We start from the raw sequence: 27,464 nt of genomic DNA, 5'->3' as shown, positions 1-27,464 counted from the left end.
AAATATGCCATTTAAGTTTGTTGGGTTTTTGGAAATATCTTTCCAATCTTTTAATTATCTGACTTATCTTAATTATCTTAGTTTAAAAAGAAGACACTCTTGCTTTATGGTCTCTACCTACTCATCACATTCAGGCATTGTCATGGCATCAGACTCCATCTTTAAAATTTGAACAGAAATCAATAAATGGCTTGATTGCCATTTTTCTTACGTATGTTAATATACAGCTTTGTACTCTTTCTATATTTAAATAGCATTATTTAAACCTTAAAATTCATGATAGCATCTATTACCACACACCAGGGTACAGACTTGTTGGGGATTTAAGTGCTCACATTCGACTTGAAATAAACTATATACAACCCAGAATCTTGAATAAAAGGTATTCACAAATGTTCATATGTTTTATTACTTCTATTGTTTATGGGGCAATTCCCCAATAGTATTCCCCCTTTACCTTGGATGTCACTGTTGGATCATACTGCGCAGCATCTCTTCTGCTGGAAAAGAGTAAGTCTGTGGAGATGAAAGTATTTACCTAGTATTTACATAGTAAATATAAATGCCAGTTAAGAGTTTACTAGGTGTCACTTAACAGCTTACTGTGATTTCTGCCCAGATTGCTGTTATGTAGGTATGTTCCTTTTATATTTGCATCTATTTTTCGATCCATTCCACAGCTAACAGAATACCACAAACAAACCAAACTATTATTGTTAATTAATCAGGCCAAACCCTTTGATAATATATAATAAACTGCTATATCTGTTGTGGAAAAATATACCAATAGGCACAAATAGTTGTAAACCTGTTTCTTGTAGATGATCTCTGATTCTACATTCAAACTCAGCGATACTCAAATGTATGTGTTTGAGAAAATACATGTTTGTATTAAATGCAGTGCATGCATTTATTTAGTAGAGTTTCATTGGCTAGTCCCAGCACAGGTAGAAGCTTAAGGGTTGCGCATGGTCTGCTTTGGCCTGCCATTGGGGAAAAGCAATGTAAAAAACAAAACCCATCTACATAAATCCTTAATTGCCCTAAATGAAGCATAATATTTTTAAAAAATTGTATACCTTATAATATATGATAAATAAAAAAAAACTAACAAAAATTTTACTTATTGATGATTAATTCTGATCAGTTCTTGTATACACTTCCATTCACCCTACTAAATAAGTGCAATCATTTCTAATGTATTAGCCTAAACACAGCTAAAACATAGGTACTCCCTGAGAAAGACCCCACAGAATGCCATCTGTTCCAATGTAGCAGTTTTTTGCTACGCAAAAGATTCTTGCTGCACAAAAATCATGCTAAAGAGTTAAAGAGAGTGAAACACAGAAAAACAGCCCCATAGCTAAGATTTCCGCAGGCAAATTACTATGTGTTACAAATCTACAAACAAACCAGCAATCACTGAGGAATCTAAATTATCAGGAGAGAGAAAGGAAAGCCACAAAGTTGTGCAGAAGAAAGCATTCTTCAATTATGCCATCCTAATGATATTGTTTTATTTATTTTGGTGGCTTCATTTTCCTCTTGAGATATTGTGGATGCAATTCTACCCTTGAAATTTATTTCCTCAAAAGCAAATTGAATTGGATTCCCTGAAAAATTACTTAATTGCAGTATTAAAGCTATTACTGCAAATTAAAATATTTATAATAAACATAGTGTAGCCTCCATCATAAAGCCTTGCCCAGCAATTATCCTATAAATAGCGTGAATGTGCTCTGATGCAACCGTAATTCCCACTATGCATTACAAATGTAGGTCACACCCAGCTGGACTTCCTTCCTTTTAAATGAATGGACTGGTTTTAGAAAAGCACAGTTCAGAATTTAATAATTTGCAGGTTACAATTCAAATCAATATTATATATTAATTTGAACAATTGCTTTATTCCTTTAACACTTGACTCGAGGCAAATATAAAAATGCACAAATGGATACAGCAATTGCTGAATGATTCTTAAATGTATTTTACATATTTTTATGATACTGGTATAAGTACCTTAGTTTTCTTTATATTAACCACCTTAGTCCACTGTGCAGCAACACTCAGACTAGCAGAGATAGGTCCAGCTCTAGGAGCTTATCCGGCTCCACTGCATTGCACAGTGCTGTCCATCTTGCACAGGGAACATGTTTACAGCTGAAGAGAGCATAATGATTACTCAGTGTACTGTTGCTCCTTCGCTGTCCATTTATCAGGCATACCAAGAGTCCCAAGCCAAGCTGTACGTGGACGTGGGGCTATCTGGCATGATTGCCTGAATCACAAGACTGGATGAACTAAATTAAAAGCCTTTTAGCAGATACATGTATTTCAGCTGTATATTTAGCTGCTTGCCTCGACTTCAGCTTAATTTTCAGCAAATTTACTTAGCTCCTGCTCGTTTAGATACGGATAATAAATGAAAGCAATACAAACATATACAGTGGTACCTTGGTTCACGAACGCCTCTGTTTATGAACAATTCAGTTCGCGACCAGGAAGTTCGTCAAAATTTTGCCTCCGTTCGCTAACTCTGCTACGAACACGACCGCGGCCATCTTCCCCGTTCTGACACATGATCGTGGCTACCTGTACTCAAGATTGCGGTTGCAGACAGGGCTGTGGACACTTACTGTGAAGCTTTTTTGTGTGCTTTGTAGCACAGTACTGTACGGTATTACTGTATTAAATTCAGCATGGCTCACAAGAAAGTGCAGAGCAAGCATGGTGGGAAAAAGAAGCGCAGAGCATTAATGAAGGTGACAAGAATGTGCAGAGCAAGAATGAAGGTGACAAGAATGTGCAGAGCATTATTGAAGGTGACAAGAATGTGCAGAGCGTTAATGAAGGTGACAAGAATGTCCAGAGCGTTATTGAAGGTGACAAGAAAGTGCAGAGCAAGAATGGTTATAAAAAGAAACTTGTGGTTAAATTTTTTATTTTTTTTTCATATGGTTCAGAACGGATTAACCGGAATTACATTGAACCCTATGGGAAAATGTGATTCGGTTCACAACCAAAAATCGGTTCGCGACCAAGTTCGCAGGGGTCAGAACGGATTAACCCGATTTACATTGAACCCTATGGGAAAATGTGATTCGGTTCACAACCAATTCGGTTCATGACCAGAATCGTGGAACCAATTAAGTTCGTGAACCGAGGTACCACTGTATTTAAAAACCGCAAAAACAATGTGTAGGATGGAAGTGAAATTAATATGGCGTTAAGATTTAACAATAATATTTTCTGTACTTTTTATATATCCCAGACCCACACAGATCACTCCTGGATAGTTCTGTTTTCAGATCACTTTTGTGTCTAGAAGTTAGCTGATAAAGTAGTATTTGATCTCATCTGATAAAAGATTTACGTGCTTCAAGAAACATTTTTGTATTGTAACTCATCTTGGTTTGTCTTTATTAGGGTTTGCCCCTTTATTACTGCCAACATTAACACATCTTATAGTCAACATTGCAAACAGTGATGGTCAAGCATATGGTCTAAAACAACATCATTCAAATGTACTTATCAGTGGTCCCAATCAACACCTGTTGGACCCCAATCACATGCTGATTAGGATTACCAGTTTTACTGGTGTTACAATTAGCAGCCAGGAAATCTAAAAGCAATCACTATGCAGAGCTGCAAACTATATGGGCACTTAAATCAAAGGGCATTTGACAATAAAACTTACTACATAAAAGTAGTTGTACACTACAATAAAGTGTACTACAGGTGCTAGGAAAGCCTCTAATTAGAGTGTAGTTATCAGTAATAGCATTACACAACTGTACTTTGCTAGTCTATCTTATGTCTTGCAATCTATTTGTGTGAAAGTCTGTGTAATTCCTGTATAGTGGGCATCAGTAGTAAAAGGATTTTTTATTTTACATAATTTACTAATTTACTGCGACAAATGTTGTGCCTGGTGAACAACTACCGTGTACTCTAGATTTTACCTGTAAATTAATTGTTCTATAGTTTGCATCTTATGTAAAGTGCCATATTAGCCATCTCCATCAACCTACAGTCACCTCATGTGGCCAAAAAAGTTAAAAAATAATAATGTTGGAGGACAAATGTGCTCCGTCACATGTATTCATGTGTGTCAGGAAAAAAAGAGTTCCAGAGAGCTGTAAAATTCTGATAGTCTGCAAAGCTTTCATGGCACACATTCTACTGCCTCCCTGTAGTGCCTTTACAAAACAAGGTTAAATTTGGCTGGGTCAGGTACTAATCTCATGTCTTTGGAGTCAGGCAGATGCCCATTGGGCAACAGTCCTTAGGCAGCTGGGAAAGCCTAACTTGATAAGCAGCACCATCTTCCTGCACTTGCCTCCCACATTATAATAAATTAGTTTATAGGGTTTCCTGCAGCACTTAGGGTTTAGGCCCTTAATGTCTTTGGGCATCATCAGGTTAGTTACCTGATTTTTACAGTCTGGTCGACTCAAACATCTACACTGGCATCTAAATAGTGGACACAAAGATTGCCACACAGAGCAGGGAGTCAGTTGGCAATGTAGCGGCCATTTATCTTCTAAAAGTAACACTGCAACTATGGTAGCTAGTGTTGTTGGATGTTTCAATGTCAGTTGCTTAGAAGATCTGCCTATAACTGAGTAACAGCATATCACTGTACTTTACATTTGTTACACTGATTTGCTTATATAGAGTTCACATTCTTTATATCATGATTTTTCGTGATTAAAAGTGCTGTACAAATTCCAGAGGGAAAGTGTCAGTATTGCACAAAGTAATCTGAAGCTTTAGCTCGGGTAAAGCACAGCGCTCAGCTACCTGACCCCTACTGATTAGAGCTCAAGAGACCAAGACCAGGATCACATAACACACTTCATCAAAAGCTTGGAAGTAATGCTTACCTATATTACAGCATCGTTTCCTAATAGCCCAGGGCACATATACTGTGTTATGTTAAACAGGCGAAGGGTGGGAAGCAAGTACACAAACAATCTAGCCTGGGGACACACAAAAAATATCAGTTTTAGTGCCTGATGAAAAGACCCTGTCTGACACCTCTTAGACATATGATCTATTGATGATGCTTGTTGGTGGAGCTAGTGTGAACTGCAGAGTATCCAAAAGTTGATGCAAGATGTATTATAAATGTGTCCTGCTCAGGACTATTCACAAAAAAATAGATAAAGATTTCGCAGTCCTCGAGAACAGATTGCACAGAATCAAGTATAAAATACAAACTTCTACTACATAACAACAAAATTTGTTAAAAATAAAATAAAACTGAAATCTCCTAACCTGACCAGGACCCTCAGAAAAAAATTATTAGTAGAACTGATTCAAAAGAACATCATTAAACAAAACATAATTTTTTAAAATATTAATAGCCCAGTATCCTCCAACCAATGTCTGCTTGTAACTTGGAGATGACTGCTGATGTTTAGTAAAGACTCTCATATTATAGAATAAATTATCAATTTTCTTTATATCTGACCATGTATTCTCTGAGCCCCATCACAGCAGCCCAGCACAGAATCTGAAACAGTTTCCTAGAATATAATGCACAGCGGCAGTCAGAACACCTGTATTGTCGTCACCTTATCCGATTCAGCTTGATGCCAATAAGAAGCAAACACCTTTCAATGTTTGAAGAACCACAGACAAGGTTAAATATTACACAGATGTCAGCAATAAGTCAAATCTGATGCAAATGGTGGTATACGTTTTCTACATGTCTTCTCTATCACAAACACCGTATTACCCATTTGTGATCAAACAGGTAAACAGCAGGTAGAGAAGGCATGATTATCAAGTTCATCATGACTCCACAATGACCAACAGGGACCTCAATACCAGTGTCTTCTGTCATCTATGAAACCATATGCCTAAAGCCCTGTCACTGTAAGATAGTGTTTCTCAACCAGCCTTTAGTCACAGCACCCTTTAAAAGTATGCAAACTCTCGAGGCACCCCAGTCTAAAATGTCAGATTGTAAGGGGATCCCACGCAAAAACATAAAAAAAAATAGGGTCCCCCCTTACATTGAGGTGCCTCCTTAGAGTGCCACAGCACCCTGGTTGAGAAAGGCTGCTGTAGAATAACCAAAAGGAGAGGTGTACACATGAAGAGGAGTGAAGAGTAGTGGTTTAAACTGTTGTTAACACAGAAACTACTGCTGTCCCCTGTCAGGAGGAAGCAGCGATCGGACAGTTTAGAAATCCTGTTTAGATCATTATTGTTTCTCCTCATTAATCCAGCTCTGGCAAAATTTGTGTTCAAGTTTCAATGGAATTGATATTTAATAGATGTTCATTCCTCTCCCAACTGCTCCCAATAGATTCTCTGGCTGTAAAACTCCATCAAAGCTCAGGAGAAATGCGATAGATTCATATACACCTTACTAACACTTGCATGACTGTGTCTCAAGATCTTCTGTCTCACTACTGCTAGACAGGTTTCTGAAAAGTAACTACAGTACTCTATGAATTCCAGGGATTGTATGTAGTTTAGTACATTCTCCAGAAGGGCAAAGAAGATGGACAAGTCAGGCTGCATAACAATTTAAACACAGATCAGTTCACAACGCCTTTCAAAGCCATCTAAAAATATCCTTACCACTCCTCCTTACAATCACACAGGTAAATTAAGAACTATGAACTTAAATATAACTACAAAAGAGGCAGTGCTCTGCAAGTTCTCCAATCTCTAATAAATAGTATGGCACTCAATAGAAAAAATTACTAAAACTAGAACAGATGGTAATAAAAGTACAAAAAAGTAAAACAAAGTTTATATCATCTTGTTCAGATCATAAAGTGCCAAATCCAAATCATATCCTTGTACTTTAAACAGTCGGTAATAAAGATTCTGCCATATGCTTCTGTAATACTTTCCTCCTTAACCAAGACCAAATTTAATATACACTCACCAGATTATGATTATTATTATTATGAAGACAGGATTTATATAGCACCAACAGTTTGCAAAGCACTTTACAAAGTAAAAAGAGGCAGTACAGTTACAATACAATTCAAGACAAGATGGTTAGGATATTAAAGACTTCATGTAATTTAGGTCTTAGCTTTTGGTGACTCCTCCATTAGAGCTTCTCTGCAATCAAGGCAGGTCATCTATCAACTTGAGCTCACTTAGCATCCTAACAGATTTGCAGAATATAAATTAATTATTTACAAATGTTCCTTTTTCATTAAAAGTACACATATCTCTTAGCGCGCATTCAAACTTATGTGTGTCTACAGTATTTTCGGCACAATAGCCCATGGTGTGCGAGTTGTGGTGCGTTATAGCACAAACGCATCGGCGTCTACTGTAAGTGTTTGTAACAGTGTCATCCTGAATTAATGACACCAAAATGCACATACTGCCATGTGTTGAAGTAACGGGTGGTAGAATGTTACCGCATACTGTAAGTGTGAAGCCAGTCTGAAAGTTGTGATGATACTGAGGCATGCTGCTCATGTAATATACGGTGCAACAATGAGGATAACTCTTTTGTTATGTACTGTCTATAGTCCTGAAATGGTCAACACTAATAAGCAGGGATGCACCGAAATTTCGGCCAAAAAATGCCAAAAGTGCCATCTTTTGGGCAAAATTGCGGTGCATCCATAGTTTCTCTCCTCCCAGCTGGGCACTGCTCTGTGTCCCCTCTGACACAAAACTGTCATAGGAGGCCGAGTGGTGAGGGGGAGGAGAGCAGCATAAGCGGCCGGTGTGTCACAAGAGGTCGGGCTCTCCTCCCGCACAGCCCCACTCAGCCTCCTGTGACAGATCAGGAGAGCGGAGTGTGGGTGTTGACAGTTGTCACAGGAGGCTGAGCTCTCCTCCCACACTGCCCAGGTCAGCCTCCTGTGACAGATCAGGAGAGCGGTGTGGGGGTGGAGACAGCTGTCATAGGAGGCCGGGTCTGCGGTGCGGGGGTGGAGTCAGCTGTCAGAGGAGATTAAGCTCTTCTCCTCGCACTGCTCACTCAGCCGATCCAGTATAGAGAACGGGTAAAAACACTCAGCGGTCAGTGATAATAATTGAGGACATAGTATGTATACTGGGTCCCCAATAATGAATGAATGGAAAGTGATCTACATCACTTCCTGTTCATTCAGGATTGTGGACATGGTAAACATACTATCTCCTCAGTTTAGGAATGGACAAGCACACTCAGTATAGAGGCTTCCTGTTCATTTATAACAGGGGCTGCAGAAAAAGAGATTGAGGACTCTGCGCCCTCAATCTCTTTTTCTATTTTAAAAGAGAAATATCAGGGGTCTGTTTAGACCCCTGATATTTCCCTGAAGCCCCCAACAGCAAAGTATTTTTAATAAATATTTTTTTTTTTAAATAAATACAAAAAAATGAAGTTTATACAAAATAAATACAAATACAAATGAAATATTTAAAAAAATGTGAAAAGGTTATAAAAAAAATTGTTTCAGTTTTAAAAAATTCATTTCGGTGCACCTCTACTAAAAAGTTCCTGTCATGTTTCAGGAGCAGTGCCACTAATTAATTTCTCAAACTTTCTAGCATAGAGCAGGCGTGTGGAATTCCTATCGCCCGACGCCCGGGACAGGCAGTTTAGGGCGCCGGGCGAGTAGTATTTTTGGACACTTAGCCCCACTCCGGACAAGCAGAGCCAAGTGTACAGTGTGGAGCCGCCGCTTGTTTTCAAGTGATCTGATCACTTGTATGAAACGAGAGGCGGCGATTCTGTCCACACCGCCCCCCCCCGTGGTTTTCGGGGTCCCCGCTCCTCTAGCGGACCCGAAACCACGGAACATAAGCTCACCATAGAGCAGACAAAAAACGGAGGTTTTTCGTTTGCTCTGTGTTATCACTGAGACAGGGTGCGCTGTCATCACAGCGCCACCTGTCTCAGCTGTCAGGAACTACACAGAACATCAGTTCTGTGTTGGAGGTCAGGTTCCATAAAAAGAACCTGTCACCTCCAAACTATCACTTAGAGGATTTTAAATCCCTGTGATAGTAATAAAATTAGCTGGGGGGGGGGAGAAATAATAAAAATGTAAAAAAGTTATGAAAAAGTACAAAATAATATTTAAAAAAAGTGACAATGTAAAAAAAAAAAAAACCCCGCTGCCCCCGCCATCTGAATGCAAATAAACGCACGCATAGGACATTGTGTGTGTGCGTTGAGTGCTGCCGCCATTTCACTGTGCCGTATTGTGGTAGCGAGGCAGCAGAACTCTCCCACACGCACAATGTGCATTAAAGGGCAAGTTCACTTTCCCAGGTAATATGGGAAAATGGAATTACCCGATCAAATCTGGCCCCCGTCTCTCCCAAAACCCCCCACCCCCCGGCTATACTTACCTTTCGGCAAACAGTCCTTACCCTCCGCCGGTACAGGTGTATATAGCATCTCATTACCCGCTGCCCGGCTTCCTGATTGCCGGGAAGCCTGCTCCATGCAAACGGAAGCACCGATACTCGGTGAGTACTGAAAGCAAAATATCGGTACTCTATACCCAAAAACCGGTATTGGTGCCTCCCTAGTTTTAATTAAAACTATTTTTTTTTTTATTGGGACAAGTAGATTGTTATGAAGGACAAGTAGATTTGGCCCACGCTTTTAGCCCTTGGACAAGTAGTTTTTTCAAAAATTTCCACACCCCTGATAGAGGTTAGGGTCCCTATAGCTAAAATGCTGGCATGTGGACCCCTGCTATAATTATGTCAGGCCCTATGTCCTATTATATAAAATACTGCAGTATGGTTATATCAGGGGTGGACAAATTAATATGGAATTCAGGAGCCAGTCTGTCTATTCCGGGAGCCAGCAGGATTTTTTTTTTAGGAGTCAGCTCCACTGACAATAACTATAGAAAGTTAGGCGTTAGGCGTCTAGAAACCTAGATCCTGGGATTTGTCCAGCCCTGTTATACTCACAAAAATAAAAAGGTTATAAATATATATAATACACTGGCCGTCAATGAGAAATAGTAACCTATCAATTGTCTTCTTTTCTATCGTAACATGGAGAATGTCAGATAATTATATATATGGCCACAACACTGCCCTCCAGATTTTAAACATTAAGGCCTTACGCGTTAATTTAAAAGACACAAAAGGGTTAAGAGAAAGTATCAAAAATAGAAAAGTTTTCCGCTGCTTCACATGTGCCAATCACAGGAGTTCCATTCTTTGGCCTTTTCTATTCTGATCATTTAACACTACATCAGCTGCCTGCATTGGATGGGTTGGCTGTTTGTTAGTGTTCCTTGTTTTGGAAAATGCCTACAATGGGCAGCACCGATATAATCTTTTAACCTTGTTTAACAATAAACAGAAGATATGCCTGTGCTTCAAAACGTTCTTTTAATAATTCATGTCAGCTATGAATCTTTGTACTGAAAAAGAAAACAAAAAACAGTTTTCACGCTCAACTGCCATCTACTTTACTATCTTTGACAGCAGGCGGTTTCGAGTCATGCCACGGAAAAAACTCACCTATGCTGTCAATATTCCTCCATCCGCTTTGTAAAAGACTAAAAACACGAAAGTAACATAGCCTAGTGTGTCTTTTGCTGTTCTAGCTGCAGTACAATGCTACTTTTCTGTACTAGCCAGCTGAGTGAAATCCTATTATGGTAATCCGCAGCGAATGGCTATGTTTTAATGGGATAGACAGCTAAACTGTAAGCCATTCACTCACTATCCCAGCAGTCATAAACTGGTGATAAGGACATTGCTGTTCTATCTGTAGTGTCAACAGTCTGGGATGTAGAAAATACATTAACATGACAAAAGGTATCCACAATCATATAAATGGAAATCCCAACCTGAATATTTTAATTTTCCATAAAGAGCCGCCATTTATCATGGCGCTAAGGAAGTAATTATGAACATCTCTGCAATGTATTTGGTGATATATTTAAACCCCAACAACAGAGGATGTGTTACTTATTAAAGTGATATTAAACCTCCCTTTTTTTTTTTACTTTTTATTAATAGGAAGCCCAGACATAAATTCACTATTCTTCTTCTTTCAACTTTTGTATTTCCTTGTTATGTAGTAGGTCCCCAAACCGCCTGTTTACTGGTGTAAGGAGACACCCGTGTGTGCTTACTCCTGGCTGTGTCCACGCCTAGCTGTGTGCATCCATAGACACACACATAGCGCATGGCAAGCCATATCCCTGTTCCCTCCATTGCTCTCCTCCCAACAGACTGATTGACGGCAGAAGGAGTCAATCACTCCTCAGCCCTTAGTACCCTCCCCCAAACCAGGAAGTTTGGGGAACGCCGAGTATCTTCACGGACCCGGCTGCGTTGAGAAGTGACCACAGGTAACCAGAGGTAACTGTAGGAGGAACAGGGGAACACAGAAAGGTACTCAGCATTTTTACCTTAGTGCAGAGAATGCATTCAAGTAAAATAAAATGCCTAGCCTATGGTTCTACTTTATAATATGTTTTGAATTTCAAAGGAATAATGTGAGTTTTATGAACATCACATACTTTACTACATAGTTCTGTAAATAGGTGGTGTGTGGACATACTTACAGAACATCACCTCAAACATTTTACTCTGTTTTGGGTAGAGGGGAGAAGTGTTTTTCCATTTCAAGCTCCAGGAATAGCCTCCCACCCGCCTTGACTGGCTGTTAACTTTTGGTAGATTTCTGTTTTAAAGGAGTCTTAAAGATTACTTTTTTTATTTTGTAAATGTAAGAATACAAAATGTGAGAAATATTGCAACAGATCATCTCAGATAACAAATCAGCCACCTGGGCTGCAGTTTCGGTCAATTTACCATCTTCTATGTTCTGACAAAGAAGAACCTGGCGTGACATTCACAACCTATTTCCTTCCTAAATAAAATGATAAAATGTATGAAATATTGCAAAGAACTTTGGCCAATCTGCTGTTTTGTCTATAGGTATCTAAATACTTGGTCTTGTAGTACATCTTCTGATTAAAAGGGCAAAACTGGGCGAGCTTTGTTAAGGATGAAATGGAAAATTCATCCTGAGAAGGCAAGCTATGGAAAAGGAATGGAAAGGCCTATTTTATCAGAATATTATTGGACATTGCTCTAATATATGCAATATTCACCTTTAATCTGGAGATTTCATCTGCAGTATTTTTTTCTGCCATTAGATGTTCTTATTAGATGTCCCAGAATGCTTCAACTAACTTCCTCTGAGCCCAGTCATCCGGGATCCACCCCAGCCTGTGACTGGACAGTAAAGGAGAAGCAGCACAGTGATGAGCTTATCTCTATGCCCCTCTGCTCTCTCCTCCTATCAGCATGCTTCTTGTCCGCACATGAAATGGTTGGCTCCTGGTGCTTTTTCTTCCTCTCACACTCCAGCCCTGTTGCACAAGGACTGCAAGAGGCTGATACCAATTCATTTTTTAATTCAGGTATGTACACTACTTTCATTTAAAAATACAGTTAGTCTCCATTCACACCTGGGCGTCAATGTTTCCGCGTGAAAAACGCACATTTTTACACACGTCTTTCCCTCATGCTGTTTGCGTGTTTTGCACATTTTAAGCACATTAGACACGCACATACAAAGACGCAAGTTTTATTGAGCAGATTTAAATACATTGCTGTGAATGGGCAAAGGTGCACACGGACACGCACAAAATGCTCACAGAAATGGGCATTTCATGCGCCACAATTAAAGTCTCGGCGTCCAAACGTGCCACAATTAAAGTGCGCCACAATTAAAGTCTCTGCGTCCAAACGTGCTGTAATCTGCCCGAAAGAAGCTCATATACCTTTTTCTCCTTTTTACACCTTGCGACAAAACTCTCAGGTGTGAACACGGCTCTTAGAAATGAATGGGATTTCTTGTGTTGCACCTAGTTTGGAGCGTCAAAATGCCAAGATGAGAACATGACTTAATGATGTACGAATGATTACAGAGCGGCATCATTTGTACCTTTTATAACTGTCTATAGTTCGGCTATAAAGGCAGATAAAAATGTATCTGGCAGAAAAGAAAAGTGAAACTAGAGATGAACAATATTGCACTACATGGAAATAGAAGCTATGTATTATTTGAGATGAAAGAGACAGAAATGCCCCCATTCATTTTAAGCACAAATGTAGCCATTTATCTTCTCATGCAATTGAACAACACAGCTTATTGCTCCCCCGAAGTGATGGAAGACAATGAATGTAAACAGTTCTTTTTAGCTGCTCTCTCCACAGCTGATGGGCTGATAGACTGGTCAATGTATTTTCTTGTCATTGCGTTATCATGTCTATCCTGCGATTTTGTTTAATCTCTTCTTCTAACAATAGTCATCTTATTAGCAGACTTCATAAAAGGGCTGTAATCCTTTTGATCATGGCAAATGTCACCATTAGTGGCCATTAGCGCTGATTCCTTCAGCACGAACAGTGGATATGGGCCCTATTTTGAATTCATGCAACTTTTTTGAAGTTACCATAAACACAGATCACAGCCTGTACTTTAAAGTGACCCTGCCACAATACAAAAGTTACTCACGCAAGGCATAGCTGTCAAAAAAGACTGTAAATAACTACCATTCACATGGCCCATGCTGCCAAATACCACTCGGATGCTGGGAAAAGGTCCCCTGAGATCTGCTGAAAAGAACCCAACATTTCTAGGAGTGTCAATCGTCTTGGTCCCCCGCAGCTCTTAATATTACCTGGTTTCCTAGATGACCTGGACGTCACTAACAAAATGCGTCCTACTTCTTACTGAAGCACTTTACCATTACTTACAATGGAACATAGGGAGCTATGCATTACAACATTAACAATTAAGAAATCCATGTGAGGAATACTTGTCATCATTACATGGCATCCTATGTGTATTACCATCTGTCATTACACTGGCAAGGTGCCACATTGATGCCCCAAGGATGCAACAGAGACCTGTAGAGTTGCCTATTGTGAGCATTCCTGACTATTAGGCTGCTTTGTGCTAAAACCAAAGTTATCCCTGGACTGAATTAATATAATCCATAACACATTTCCTTGCTGCCTAACCTGAATCATATGGAAGTAGTGTGGGAAACCAGTGAGTAATGTACGTTTGTGTTACTTGGCTCAGCAATCAGTATGTACAACATGTCAATGGCATTGATCAATATTAAAACAGCCTGCACCATGATAGCCATTTTCCTATATCAAGTGTTCACTTTTACTACCCTTTAGCTAACTCCAATTTATTTCAATGATTTGTCCATGCGATCAGTGAAAAGAGCCAGAAATACATACTGAAACAGATTACTGCCTTTACAGGCAGCCCCAGATGTACAGACTTGGCTCGATTTCCAGTAGAGAGGAATAACCAAGGAAGGATAAAAGGAAGACTTAGGCTAGGTTTATTAAGTGTCTTGGAAGGTTCACTATATCAGTTGGTTAATGATGCACTATATCCTATTTTGTTGGACAGTCATTATTTATGGCTCTACATTGGCAACAAGCAAAACCAGATTCAGAAGAGAGTTGTGTGAGAAGCTTAAGTGGACTAAAGAGCTACAAAACGGGGCTTGACACACTTGGGGTCCAGCTAAAGTTTTCAGGTAAATCCAGAGCACACAAATGAAGCTCATGTAAAACATGTAAGTGGAACTCCAGCCAAATTTTTAAAAAAATGGCTACAGTGGAGGAATTCCCCCATTCCTGTTGTAGTGACAGTGGTCCTGACAAGACAAGAAGTAAGGGTAATTCTTTCCAATAGGGACACACTTTTTTGTAGCATGTTGAAAGGGTTAAAAATCCCAGTCACATGTTTCGTTGTCTGAATTACAACTGAGGAGATTCCTCTTAGATCAGGGATGTCCAAACTGTGGCCCTAAAGCTGTGGTGGAACTACGAATCCCATGAAGCATCTCTCTCCGGGAGTCATGCCTGTGGCTGTGAGAATCTTGCAAAGCATCATGAGATTTGTAGTTCCACCACAACTGGAGGGCCACAGTTTGGACATCCCTGTCTTAGATCCTTCCCTAGGGACTGTTGTTGTCTGGGACAGGAAGTCAAGGAAAAGATCCCCAAAAAGGAACACGCGCAATAAACAAAAAAACTAAAGAGCTTCTAAACCAAACCCTTCTCTGTCTAAAACTTGAAAATGTTTGTCTGGAGTTCTGCTTTAAAGAAGAACTTCAGGGAAATTATTATTATTAACCCATGCAAGGAATATCCAAGTATATCATTAGCAATTATATTTGTTTGGGATGAAATATACTTTGCCTGCAAGGCTGTAAATTGGAGTTTGCTAAATCATTCATTGAACATTCATTGAACACATTTTGAAAGCACAGCAACTAGATTCCTTTTGTAGAAATACTAATTTACCAAAATATATAGATTATTTTTTCACTGATGTAAATGCCATGCCAAAAGTGGATTCCCTCTTTTATACAGCAGTTGCCAACCTGTTAGGCATACGGCATACCTACTGTATAATACGAATGAATAGTTAGAATACTTCATCTTTTATCCATTACTGTTAAGATACACAAGCCATATACAAGCCCTCCACCATGTAACACTTTCATTGTAGACAGTGGAATTGCTATTGGCTTTGCCCTATTAATCAAGTATCCGGAATGCTGTCCTTCCTGTTATGAATGTAAACTTTGTAAATTGCTGTGAGACATGTGGTGACATTAGAGTGACACCCAGGTTTCTCTATCTTAAAGTGACACTAAACTCAGGAGTTAAATCTTTAAAATACATTCAAGTACCCCAACTATTCACAAAAATGTATCTTATTTGTGTATCACAATACAAATGAGTAAACTAAACATGAGATTGTAGTCCACTACAGGAGAGAGCTTGGAGTGGTGACTACTTTACAACACACACAGGAACCATGGGGAACAAAAGTATCGACCCTCCAGAAGGAAGGACAGTGTCAGCACCAATTCAGCTGAGTGATACACAAATAAGATACATTTTTGTTAGTAGTTAAGGTACTTGAATGTATTTTTAAGATTTAACTCCTGAGTTCAGTGTCACTTTAAGTATTTCAAAAAATGTAAGTCTAGTGAGACACCCACTGTGTTTTAGATGGTATCTTAACACCTTACTTTCTATATGACACATACAGAAGTTAATGCATGGTATATGAAGGCGTAACAGGTGATCATACACATTCCAGACGTATTCCACTCCTCAAGGAGGACATTCCTTTCTATTGATGTATGTTCTCTTCTACCTAACAGCAGCGTAATGTATAGCCATTTATGTGCAAGAATCAGGTTCTACATGAGGCATTAAAGAATACTTCATTTTCTCTTCATACACACAGTAGGGAGACTTACCAGGTAATTGACAAAGTTGTTACTTGACATGTTTACATGAATTATGAACAACCAAACCTTTTCTTTATGATATCTGATTATTATATTTTTATGTCTGGTAAAACAATAAAAATATTGTTTTAAAGAAGAACTCTGGGGCAAATTATTCATACACCTTGCAGTGGGTCAACCCCCGCACTGCACGGGTTAAGTGCTTGTTTTCGTTTAGGGTGTAAAATAAAGAAAAGTTATATTCACCTGAACCTTAGAGCCGGCTTGCTCTTAGACTGGTCCTTCCAGCCTCTCTCCCTCCACTCCAGTGGTCTAACGATGCTTGAGTCATCACGTCCTATACACTGTGTATAGGACGTGAGGACACTGAGGGACATACCATCACTGCAGCAAAGTAGAAGAGGGAGCGTTCTAGCAGCCAACTGGCTCCAAGGTTACTCTTTACGGCATGCACTGTGGACCACTAGTTTCATTTTTTCATATGCGCATGTTCGAGAATAGCGATGCATCGTAAGAAGGGGGTGTGACAGCGGTACATTAAGAATAATTTAGCTTGCTGGCGCACGGAAGGAGCGGCTTTTCCCCTTTGAAGCATGGTGGTCTGCTGCACTTTGTTTTTTATATTCCATACTGCAGTGTTAAGGTCCGCTTTACATCTCCCTGTTGGTCAGTAGGGTAGCCAATTATATTAAAGGACCATTTGGGAGGCTTGGGAGGTACGAAGCTGTGGAGTCAAGTTTAACTTTTACAGTACAGGCCCATTCACACCAGAAGCCACGCTACACTACATGGTCACTGCTGTGCCTGTGCCCAGAACAGTCCTGATGCACTTGATCGCGACGCACACACTGTTTTTTTTTGTTAGAACTTTTTATAAATGTCATAAGTGACATTTCTTTAAGTTCTATGGATGTAGAGCGGTGCAATGCGGTTGTACCACAGTGTACTGCACTGTGCTGAATAAAAAAGTACTGGTAGTCCGATGATCGAAGCGTTGTACGATTTTCGTACCGCGGCCCCATCCTGCCCCGATTATTATAAGGTTCAATCAGCAGTAATTTAAAAAAAGCACCTGGACGAATTGCGGTAATCGACCACACGCATTTTCGTTTGCGCATGAGCAGTGTAAGTCGTACGAATTTTGATGTACGGAAATGCCACCAAACTTGCGAAAATCGGACGATCGACCGAAGTTTTCTAACTTGCTGGTTAGTCAAAAGTCAATTGATTGCACAGTATTTGCGGTTGTACACTGCTCATCAACCTTACGAATATCGGACGAAAACGCGATCACATGCGCAAATTGGACGATATTCGTAAGGTGTATGGGCAGCTCAAGCATCGAGCTTAAGCATGTTGGACTGGTCTTCTAAGAGCTGCATGCGGCCCTCTTCTCTGTAGTATGAAAAAAGCTGTTCTCCAGTCGATAACTTACACTTCCTTACATAATTTTACAGCTAAATACTTCAGGAAATATTTTATGGCCCTTTTCTCTGTGATTACGCATCATACGTTGCAATTTTAATGATACTGTTGTGCTCTGAAGTGCCATAATCTTTTCATGTAATTAAGTAGGAACGGCCCTCAGTAGACATAATAAAGCCCACAGTACACATAATGTGAGCCTCCTTGAAGATTTAGTCCTCTCCATTCGGCCCACTGTTTCATCTAAGATTGACAGGTCTGATCTAGATCTTTGACAAATTCAAAACTATTTGACACTAGAAACAAATGGTATGCAATTTCAGAAAAGCGCTCAAATATAAGGTCATAATATGTTGTCTGTTCAACGAAAAGGTAGGGAAACCTAACCATAACAATGGGTGGTAATTGACGGCTACAGAAAAATGTGCACTGCTTACAGGGACAGATAATAACCTAGCAGAAAATAAAATCCAACTCAACGAATAGTCTTTTTCTCTTACAAAGCTTTTTATGGGTGTCTTCTAAACCTGAAATGACCGAATAGTCATCCCAAATAAAATAAATTCCCAGTCCAGCTAAACTGTCCCTCCAAAGAAAGAGTTGTGTTAACCCATTGGCCAGATAAAGTAAGACTGGCAGTTATTGCGGACTGTGAATTGTCGCACATGGAAATCATTTTTTTTTTGCCATCACATGTTTTATAAATTTGTTTTTGGCATATTAAATTATTTTTATTTGGCATCACATGTCATAACAATTATTCTGTTACACTGCATATAGATTACCTGATGCATAGTAAAATATAAGATTCATAGTGAAATATTGTCTTGTCCCATCATCCTCTCGGCCCACGACTGCACACCTCTACTGCACCAAATATTGACAAACTCAGATTCCTAACCAACATTTATTTTGGTGCAGATTGTGAAACTTTTTGTGCAAAAAGTCGCACGAGGGATATTTGCCGCACTAGACCCATCTTTCTGTTCAAACCGTTGGCACATCTACAAAAAGCAGGTTGCCATGCGCCAAATATTTGACAGAATGACATTAGTTTTTCTGCCCCAACATTATTGCTATTATACAGGATCTATATAGTGCCAACAGTTTGCACAGCACTTTACAACATATGAGGAGACAGTTCAATTACAATACATTTGGATTAGAAGGACCCTGAGAGCTTACATTCTACAAATGTGTATCTTGAACTGACAATCACATTTAGAATATCCATAGGCATCTCTCACTAATATAACTGCTTGAGAAGCCCAGGACAAAACTCCTCCAGAATCAGATCTACAAAAGCACATATAACACATCATTTAAATATTAATATACAGGTAGCTATACTGTAACTACTTGTATGGCCAATTAGCCACCTAAAAATAGATGAACTTACTATCAGTGCACATATTGGAACACTCCCTAGGTGTACAATTATGAAGTTGTCTGTTGTTCCCTAAGGAAGAGGAGTAATACTAATGTTTAGAAATCATTATCAGCTAGTTTCTGTGGCAACCAGCAGAAACTAAGATCATGATATTTGAAAGCGAATGTCAGAAGAGACCAAGTATTATTCTTTATAAATCAGAGAGTAAATTCATTTAGTGTGATGGTGTTTTTATGTCTATTTTCTAAAGAAAAAGAAGTGTGCATACATGCTAGTACAAGGGTAGGCAACCTTGGCACTCCAGCTGCTGTGTAAGACACTGGCAGCCACAGGCATGACTACCAGAGACAGGGGCATGAGGAAATTTGTCCGCCCCTGTGCCAGTTTCTAGAGAACTATGATTTTTTTTAATACAATATTATTTATCGCACTTGTAGCACTTTTAATCCTAAAGATTATTTTAGGACTTTCACACCGGCAGCATTGTGTTGTGTTGCCCAATGAAGTCTCAACACAAGAACAAGGCTATTTCCCTTATGTCCTATGGGTTCAACTCATATCAATGCAGCGCACTGCAATAAAAGATGCATTTTCCCCGCAGTGGGTTCTGATGTGCTCTAACATGGTGCAATACGCTGCAGCACATGAATAGCATACATTTATGCCACATAAATTCTCAAGAGCAACTGTTATTCTTGGCCCCAGAATGATACATTGACTGGATCCTTTTCAACAACTTGATTTCCTTTCTTGTAAACTGCTGCAAGCTACCAATCCTAAAAAGACGAGACTTATGTATGAAGAGTGCTGGCTGCCCATAACAACCAATCAACTCACACTGATGGTAACCTCTGCTTTTGCTTTTTCCCATCACAGGCTCAGTTTGAATTGTGACAGGCTCACTTGAAGTAAAGCTCCTAAGAATAATATAACACCCATTTAAAAAAAAATAATTCCAATCAGATTGCTTGTTATGGAATTTTTTACTCTCCATAAAAGTTTGTGACAAGCTGCATATCTATCATTCTTAAGTAGTTTTCTCTGTAAACATACAGACTCTCACAAAAAAAACGAAAACAGTTCCCACACATTGTCACAAGTTCATAAAACACAAAATGAATGTATAATTAATTTTGGTAATATATTGCATTTTCTGAAATTGTGCAAAAAATGAGTTTGCTGACTATGCCAGTATCCTGTAGCCCTGCACCAGTTGTTTGAGGCATATATACAAGGCAGCATAATAGATTCAATTATAGAGACACAAGCAAAACAGCCCTCATTTGAATAGGAGGAAACAGGCAGGAGGGAGCGCTGTCATAGTTGGCCGGCTCTGAGGATTGGGTGAGTATAGCTTTGTTATTAAAGAACGTAAGCACGAAGGAGCATGAATGATGCCAACAATAGCAACACTAATGGGTGAAGAGTTTGGAGAAGGCAGGAGAAGTGAACAATCTAGGACAACATAGCTGATTTGGAAAAATTCTCCAATTCAGCTCACTTTCCAGTTCAGCTATGTTGTCCTAGATCAGGGGCGCCCACTATTTTTCATCTGGAGATCTACTTTTCAAATGAGGAGCTCATTGAGATCTACCAACGAAAAAAAACACCTGCATTCAGGGGCGGGAGGGGGCGTGGCGGTGCATTGAAGTCAATGGCACCGCAGCCAGGCTTCGCAGGCAGGCCCCTCGCCCACATTGCGATCGCCTGCATTAGTGCCTGTGTTCCAGTCCAGGGCGATCCGCAAAAATTCTGCAAGCACTATTTTTGCAGATCGCACTGGACCGGAATGAAGGCACTAACATGCCTGCGTTCCGAGTGCGGGAGATCGCACTGTGGGCGATGCCATTGACTTCAATATAGCCCCACACCCTCTCCCGCACCTGAACGCAGGGAGTCGGCCGGCTTACATATTAGTGCGCCCTACAGGTCCCGGCGTCCTGTCCTCCCGTGGTGCTCGTGTGGCCGACGTTGCACATGGGGTGTCCTGCACCTTTCCATCTGCAGCGTCTGACACATTCAGACGGCAGCTGCACGAGCACCACGGGAGCATAGCCGTAGCCAGCTCCTTTTGCACCTGAGGCAAGAAAAACACTACATTTTTTTTCATTTTATTTTTACTATTTTTTATTTTCATTATTTCTTTTTTTTCCCGTCCTTCACTTCTTCTCGGAACCCCGCTGGGGGGAGCAGCGGGGATCCAGAGAAGCGGCGGGAGGAGAGGACAGTGCGATCTACCAGTGATCGCTATGCGATCGACTGGTAGATCGCGATCGACCTTGTGGGCACCCCTGTCCCAGATTGTTCACTTCTCCTGCCTTCTCCAAACTCTTCACCCTTTTGTGAATAGCCCCCTAAATCTGGAGGTTGCTGCACTACTAAGATTGATTATGACCAATCAAAAAGCATCATGTTGCTTTTTTGCTTGATGCAACAATACATCTTTTGAGTGGTTCAGCCTGCAGATTCTCTGGCTGTTATGGGTCAGTGCATGTTGGATACACCAAACTACACATTAGTTGAAGAGCTGTCCACTGATAAAGGCATGGCAGCTGTGCCCCAGTAGAGAGTAGAGTTGCCACCTGTCCGTTTTTTTACCCGGACAGTCTGGTTTTCACCCGGACAGTCTGGTTTTGGAGTCTTGTATCCGGGTGTCCAGCCAGAGGACACCCGGACACAAGACACTCAGTGCTGACACCGGCACTTTACATTTTCTGACAGATGTGGCTGTTGAGGTCCACAGCCAGCACAATCTCGGGCAGTTACATTGGCCTGACATCAGATCTTCCTCTGAACTGCGGGCACCTGTACACAGGCAGATCCGGGTTTCAGGCAGATGCTGCCCGAGATCACGCATTCCCGGGGACCTCGGCAGCCACATCTGTAATTGCTCCTCCGCCTCCTTCTCCTCTTCTGGCTCCCTGACACCGTGCTGCCCGCCTGCGGACCCTTGGTGAGACACCATAGGCCAAACAGCCTACCTGAGAGTCTCCCAGCCCACCTGAGAGCCCGCACAGGCCACCTGGAGACATCCGGGCGCCAACCCAGAACAACAGTATGTAGCTTTGTATTATTGTGTATTGCTGTTTAATGTATTGCTGGCTAATGTAATGGATATTGCTAATGTACTCCTGGCTGCCTCTCCTCGCTCTCTCCTCTATATTCTCAAAAAAAATAATTGCCATGCACAGCGCTAGAGTGTTCAGGTTTCATTTGAAGAAAAGGTGGCAACCCTAGTAGAGAGTTGGTTATGTAATACACCTCATTGATATGCATCTTGCTCCTTAAAAACTACTTCAAGTGGCCTATTATTACTACTACATATTGATTTGGATTCTAGCAAGCATTCAAGGCTACTATCCTGTACAAGTGCAAAAGTCACCCCCTACTGCATGCTTTATTTCTGCTCTGCCCATGACCGCCATCTTATAACTTGGGCTACTGTTAGGCTATTGACTAGCTATGGGAAATATGTTTCCTTTCCTCCGTATTGTGATACATTATAACTATATGATGCTCTGTAATGACTGAGTATTTAACAGAAAGTTTAGATTACATAATTGTCACTGTTCATTTTTACCTAAAAACATCACACAATTAACACGAGACAATGGCAGTGTGACAAATATTGGCATATATATATATATCACACAGTAGCAGAAGGCTGGGAAACACTATCCATTGAATTGCATTTCTACACACCACAGACACCGCAAACTAAGCCCCCAGTGACAGCTCTGATCACAGCAGAAGTAATCATGAGTCAATAGAACCATCCTGTGTTATAGAAGTATTACATATGACAATGTAGAAAATCAGTAATGCCTACAAACACTGGTAACGCAATAAAAGTGATGAACAATGGATCACTCCTGACAACTAGTAAAAAAAAACAGAAACATTATGGTAATCACAATGCAGTATGTTGATCTGAAGATTAGTACAGTAAATAAAATGTGCATTGTTTCCTGATGGTGAGCTTCCAAGTGGTGGCCAGTTTTTGTATTTTTTTTTTATAAAATCCCAACGGTTGAACTTAGTTTACTTGGCCTAAAGCTAAAAAAAAACACTTAAGGGTCATGGCATGTAAAGATATGTGTCAGCCACACTGGAGGTGGAAGCTTAGGACACAAGCATTCCTGTGCTAGCAATGCAATGACAGTGTAAAAATGTTGTCATTGGTATTTACATACACAATGTGAACACACAAGCATTCAAACTCAAATATAAAACAAAATGCAGCATCAAAAATGCAAAATACAGCTTTGGAATCTTTTTAGTAAGTTCCAGTTAAGTTAAGAACATGGCTTGTGAAAGCATAACGTGCTATTATATACTTGTGGTCTCTTCTCTCACTCACACCCATAACCCCCTGGGATGGGGCAGGCTCTCATCTTGGTTTACACATGGTCAAAAACCTTGAGATGTCATCTGTGCTCCAAGTTTTACATGTGACTAAAAAGAACTGGCAAACTATACTGTACAGTAATCCAGCAAGATATTAGTTAAACATTCTCCGGTCCTTCACCTGCTGGCAATATTCTGCAATATACACCCCAAGGTTGCATATTAATAAAGAAGAACAAAATTCATTTAGATTAATCTATTTTCTTGGCAGGTGTGGAGCTCAGTTTTTTTTTATTGTTTTAAAAACGTAGCTCGAAAGAGCACTATACCATTTCAGCCACCCATCCAAAAGCTATCAGCCTATGCCCTGAGCCTTGTGCTGTACAACACAATGACCTGGTAAAGCCAAAAACACCATGCTTTGACATGATGCTGCACAATTTGTTCTTAAAGGGTAATTCCACTTTCCCAGATGAATTTGGGAAAATGGAATTACCTCCTCCAATCTGGCCCCTCTCCCACTTCTTGCTATACTTACCTTTGGGCGAATGCTCTTTCCCCTCCACCGATGGGGGTATACTATCCATACCCCCGTACTGCCGTGTAGTGCAGCCCTGCACTCTGAATTTCGCTTGCAAATGATGAGTGCTCTTAGCATGAAGTGTTTCTCATTGGTCAGCGCGGTCAGAAGTGCTTCTCATTGGTCTGCGTAGTCAGTTGCTGACCAATGAATTTTCGCCATTGCGAGCAAGATTCAAAATCCAGAGCGCAGGGTGGCGCTACACGTCAGTACAGGGTACGGATAGTACACCCGCATCGGCAGAGGGGGTAGGACTATAGCAGGGGGATTTGGAGGGGGCCAGATTGGAGGAGGTAATTAATTTTTTCCAAATTCACCAGGGAAAGTGGAATTACCCTTTAATGTCTACAATGGTGGTCATCTTTGTTATTCTGCCAACTGAGCACACATTGTACATTCTCCATACTATTTTAGAAACACGCTATGGTTTCTATGGCTGGATCACATAGCACAAAACTGGGCGCATGTGCTCGATTATCTGCATTTTCTTTATATAATACTGAACACCAAGCTTGACGTGAAATCCTGCAGTGCTGCAAAAGCCTGATGCCCATGTGCATTCATCAGGCAGATACGATATTCATATTTTCTGATTGTGAAATATGTGCACAACCATTGAATGCTCAATTGTTGGATTCCATGGCGTCTTTACATAGTAAAATATTCAAAAATATACGAGACATAGACAGCCGAAATGACCTTGAATGCTATTGCCTCCCAATTGTTGAATGCCTTCAGTGCCTCTGATAATGAAAATACAAGTTTGTCCTGCTGACACCAGGTACAGGATGTGGTCACACTATGGATTCATATTTGTATAATAGATTTAAAAAACATGTATTAAATATACAACAAGCTCACTATCCATGCAGTGTTTACAATACATGTTTAACAAATGTGATGAGACGGTGGTGGAAATCTTGTTTTATTGACAATCCTGGCTTTATAATGAGGAACAAAAGCCAGTGATTTCATGCACATCACCCCTGCCTGCTTCCATTTTACCCCCAAAGGAGATCTTTAATCCAGCAAGTACATAAAAGAATGCACGTGCTGCTCTTTCTAGTGTCCCCTGGCTATGTGCAGCCATGGTGTAGGATGTGATCAGTAGGTTAGATGCTGCTAGAATCCAGTGTACACAGTGGCTGCACTGCTCTGTGACATGGTGGCCTTTATACATACAGGTTCTGCTGATCATTTACTACCACTGGTCATCTAGCTGATCACAGTCTACACACATCACTCACCTGCCACTGTATACCTGTCCAGGTAATTCAGCACGTTGCCCACACTCAGGATGCCAGCCGCTGCCACCCTGGCTCTCTTCATATTGGGGGCTTTCTTGTCCAGGCAGGCTTTGATAGCCGGGCTCTCGATCTCGGGGGATTTAATATCCAGAACGGTCGGGACGGGGTTTATCCTGCCAGACAAGGTCTCCACTCCTCCGCCGTCCTCCGCTCCCGGGATGCAGTCCTGGCTGCTGCCACCCGTGCCCGCTCCATCACTCTCTAAGCACATCATGAGCTGCTGCCCGGAGCTCCTCCAGTGATTCCGGGCAGCTGAATGGAAGAGACTCACGTTGCTTATATTGTGTCCCCCTCAGTGAATGAAACAAAGCAGCGCTGGGTGTCGGTGATGTATAGGGTTCAGCACCACATCGCACAGCTGCTGGAATGATTTGACACTTGACAGCTCAGGAGCTTCCTCCCCCCTTGTGTTGCCCTCCTCTACTGCAGAGAGAGGTGTGTGCCTCTAAGGGCACTTCGGGCTGAGGAAGCTCCTCCTACAGCACAGTGCCAGAGACGAATGAAGAGCCCACACCTGATTGTAGCTCCAGTAAAGCCATTATCATCAGCAGCATCATGTACAGCGCCACCTGCTGGCCACTCGTCGTCTATGCTTCACACTGCTTATCTGCACCATCTCCCAGCAGCTAATGGCTGTGTGACATTCACCTCACTGGAAGCCTTGACAAAGTGGTTGTGTGATATTTACCTCACTGGAAGCCTTCTCAAAGTGGCTGTGTGACATTCACCTCACTGGAAGCCTTGACAAAGTGGCTGTGTGATATTCACCTCACTGGAAGCCTTGACAAAGTGGCTGTGTGATATTCACCTCACTGGAAGCCATGTCAAAGTGGCCCTTAGAGTGACCCCAGTCACACTTTGCCAAAGCAACACAGGAAAACATGTTACACACTTGTGGCACAATTACTTTTTAAACATGCAGTCAGAAAATGCATGAAGCTTGCAGATCAAACTGCTGCATGAGCTTCTTTGCCACGTTTGTCACGCGTAGGGCAGCCCATTCCTTTCAGTGGCAACACGCACCCCGTTCACGCCTAGGCGTTTTGTAGCTCAAAGCTCGGAGATAGAAAAGTCTGAACACAAGGAATCCCATTTTTTTCTATGGCCCCTAAGCGTTTGAGCATTTTGTCGTGCAAGAGCCACTTCCTGTGCAAAAAAAAAAACTGGGGAACAAAATGGAGGACAGCACAAGCTGAAAAACATGCGAAAAAACACTTGGCAAACGGGCATTGACAAGTGTAAAAATGCTCAAAAATGCTTAAGAAAAGCCTGAGAAAAAACTTGAAACACTGACGTTTAGGTGTGAATGGCACCTACAGCAACTCTGTCACCACCTATAGTAGACTAAAAAAATGTCTCTGTGTAAGGTCCACAGACATTTAGTCATTAGACGGATCAGAAACAGACCGCAAAGTAAACAGATGTATGTCCGTTTACATCCGGGACTGTTCAGGTTTATTGCAGCAAGGGCAATAAGTTTGCATCCAGCCCCGATTCTGTAAACCTGATCGGATGTGGGCAGATATAAAAGTGTGCACACATCTGTTTACAGCCGGCCACCCCAGGAATAAAAGTTATTCCTCTATCATGGGATGGAGGAAACAATGGAACAGACAAGGATGTCACATATGTCCGTCTACAGATCTCCTGCTGAGATGGAATGGAGGTGCCCATGTGAAAGTGGCCTTAAGCTGGCCATATGCGAGTAGAGTTTTGTTCACAAACACTTGTTTTTGGAACATGGGTCAAATCGAGAATCGTTTTCAGTCTTAGTGAGGAAAAAAAATTGAAGGAGCAGAGCGGAAATTCTTTGTTTCATGAAGGAAATTTTAACAGTGAGTGTGGCTTTCGTTCAGGAAACTCTATTCATTTCCAAAATTGAATGTTGATATCAAATGAAATTTCGATAGACATTCGTCAAGTCTCTGATAGCATCATTGGATGTTCTGAAGAGATTTTTCGTAAGAACGCTCGTGCAAAAGTCTACCGGTGTAGATTTTCATGCATGATACAGTTTTGTTTTAACCAATGACGGTGAAATAAAATATGTCACTGGGGGTGGGAGTTTGTTGTCATGTGATAAAATGCACGAAAATGAATGTTACACGCATTCTTCATGTATTTTTCATGCACTTTGATGGAGG

At 40.9% G+C, this 27,464-nt stretch overlaps 1 protein-coding gene across 2 annotated transcripts in view; it reads right to left on the bottom strand.

The window, feature by feature from the left end:
* SPNS2 (sphingolipid transporter 2) overlaps positions 1-25,773 on the bottom strand; it is a 112,934-nt gene extending 87,161 nt beyond the window's left edge. For both annotated transcript variants that reach the window (XM_018553361.1, XM_018553362.1), the window contains exon 1: positions 25,261-25,773. In XM_018553361.1, coding sequence (XP_018408863.1) covers positions 25,261-25,534 — 274 coding nt within the window. In that variant the 5' untranslated portion in view covers positions 25,535-25,773. The remainder of the gene's footprint in view (positions 1-25,260) is intronic.
* Between the last annotated feature and the right edge of the window lie 1,691 nt (positions 25,774-27,464).

Source organism: Nanorana parkeri, unplaced genomic scaffold, assembly GCF_000935625.1.
Source record: "Nanorana parkeri isolate BGI_ZX_2015 unplaced genomic scaffold, ASM93562v1 scaffold118, whole genome shotgun sequence".
NCBI lineage: Eukaryota > Metazoa > Chordata > Amphibia > Anura > Dicroglossidae > Nanorana > Nanorana parkeri.
This window is presented reverse-complemented; position numbering and strand designations above follow the sequence as displayed.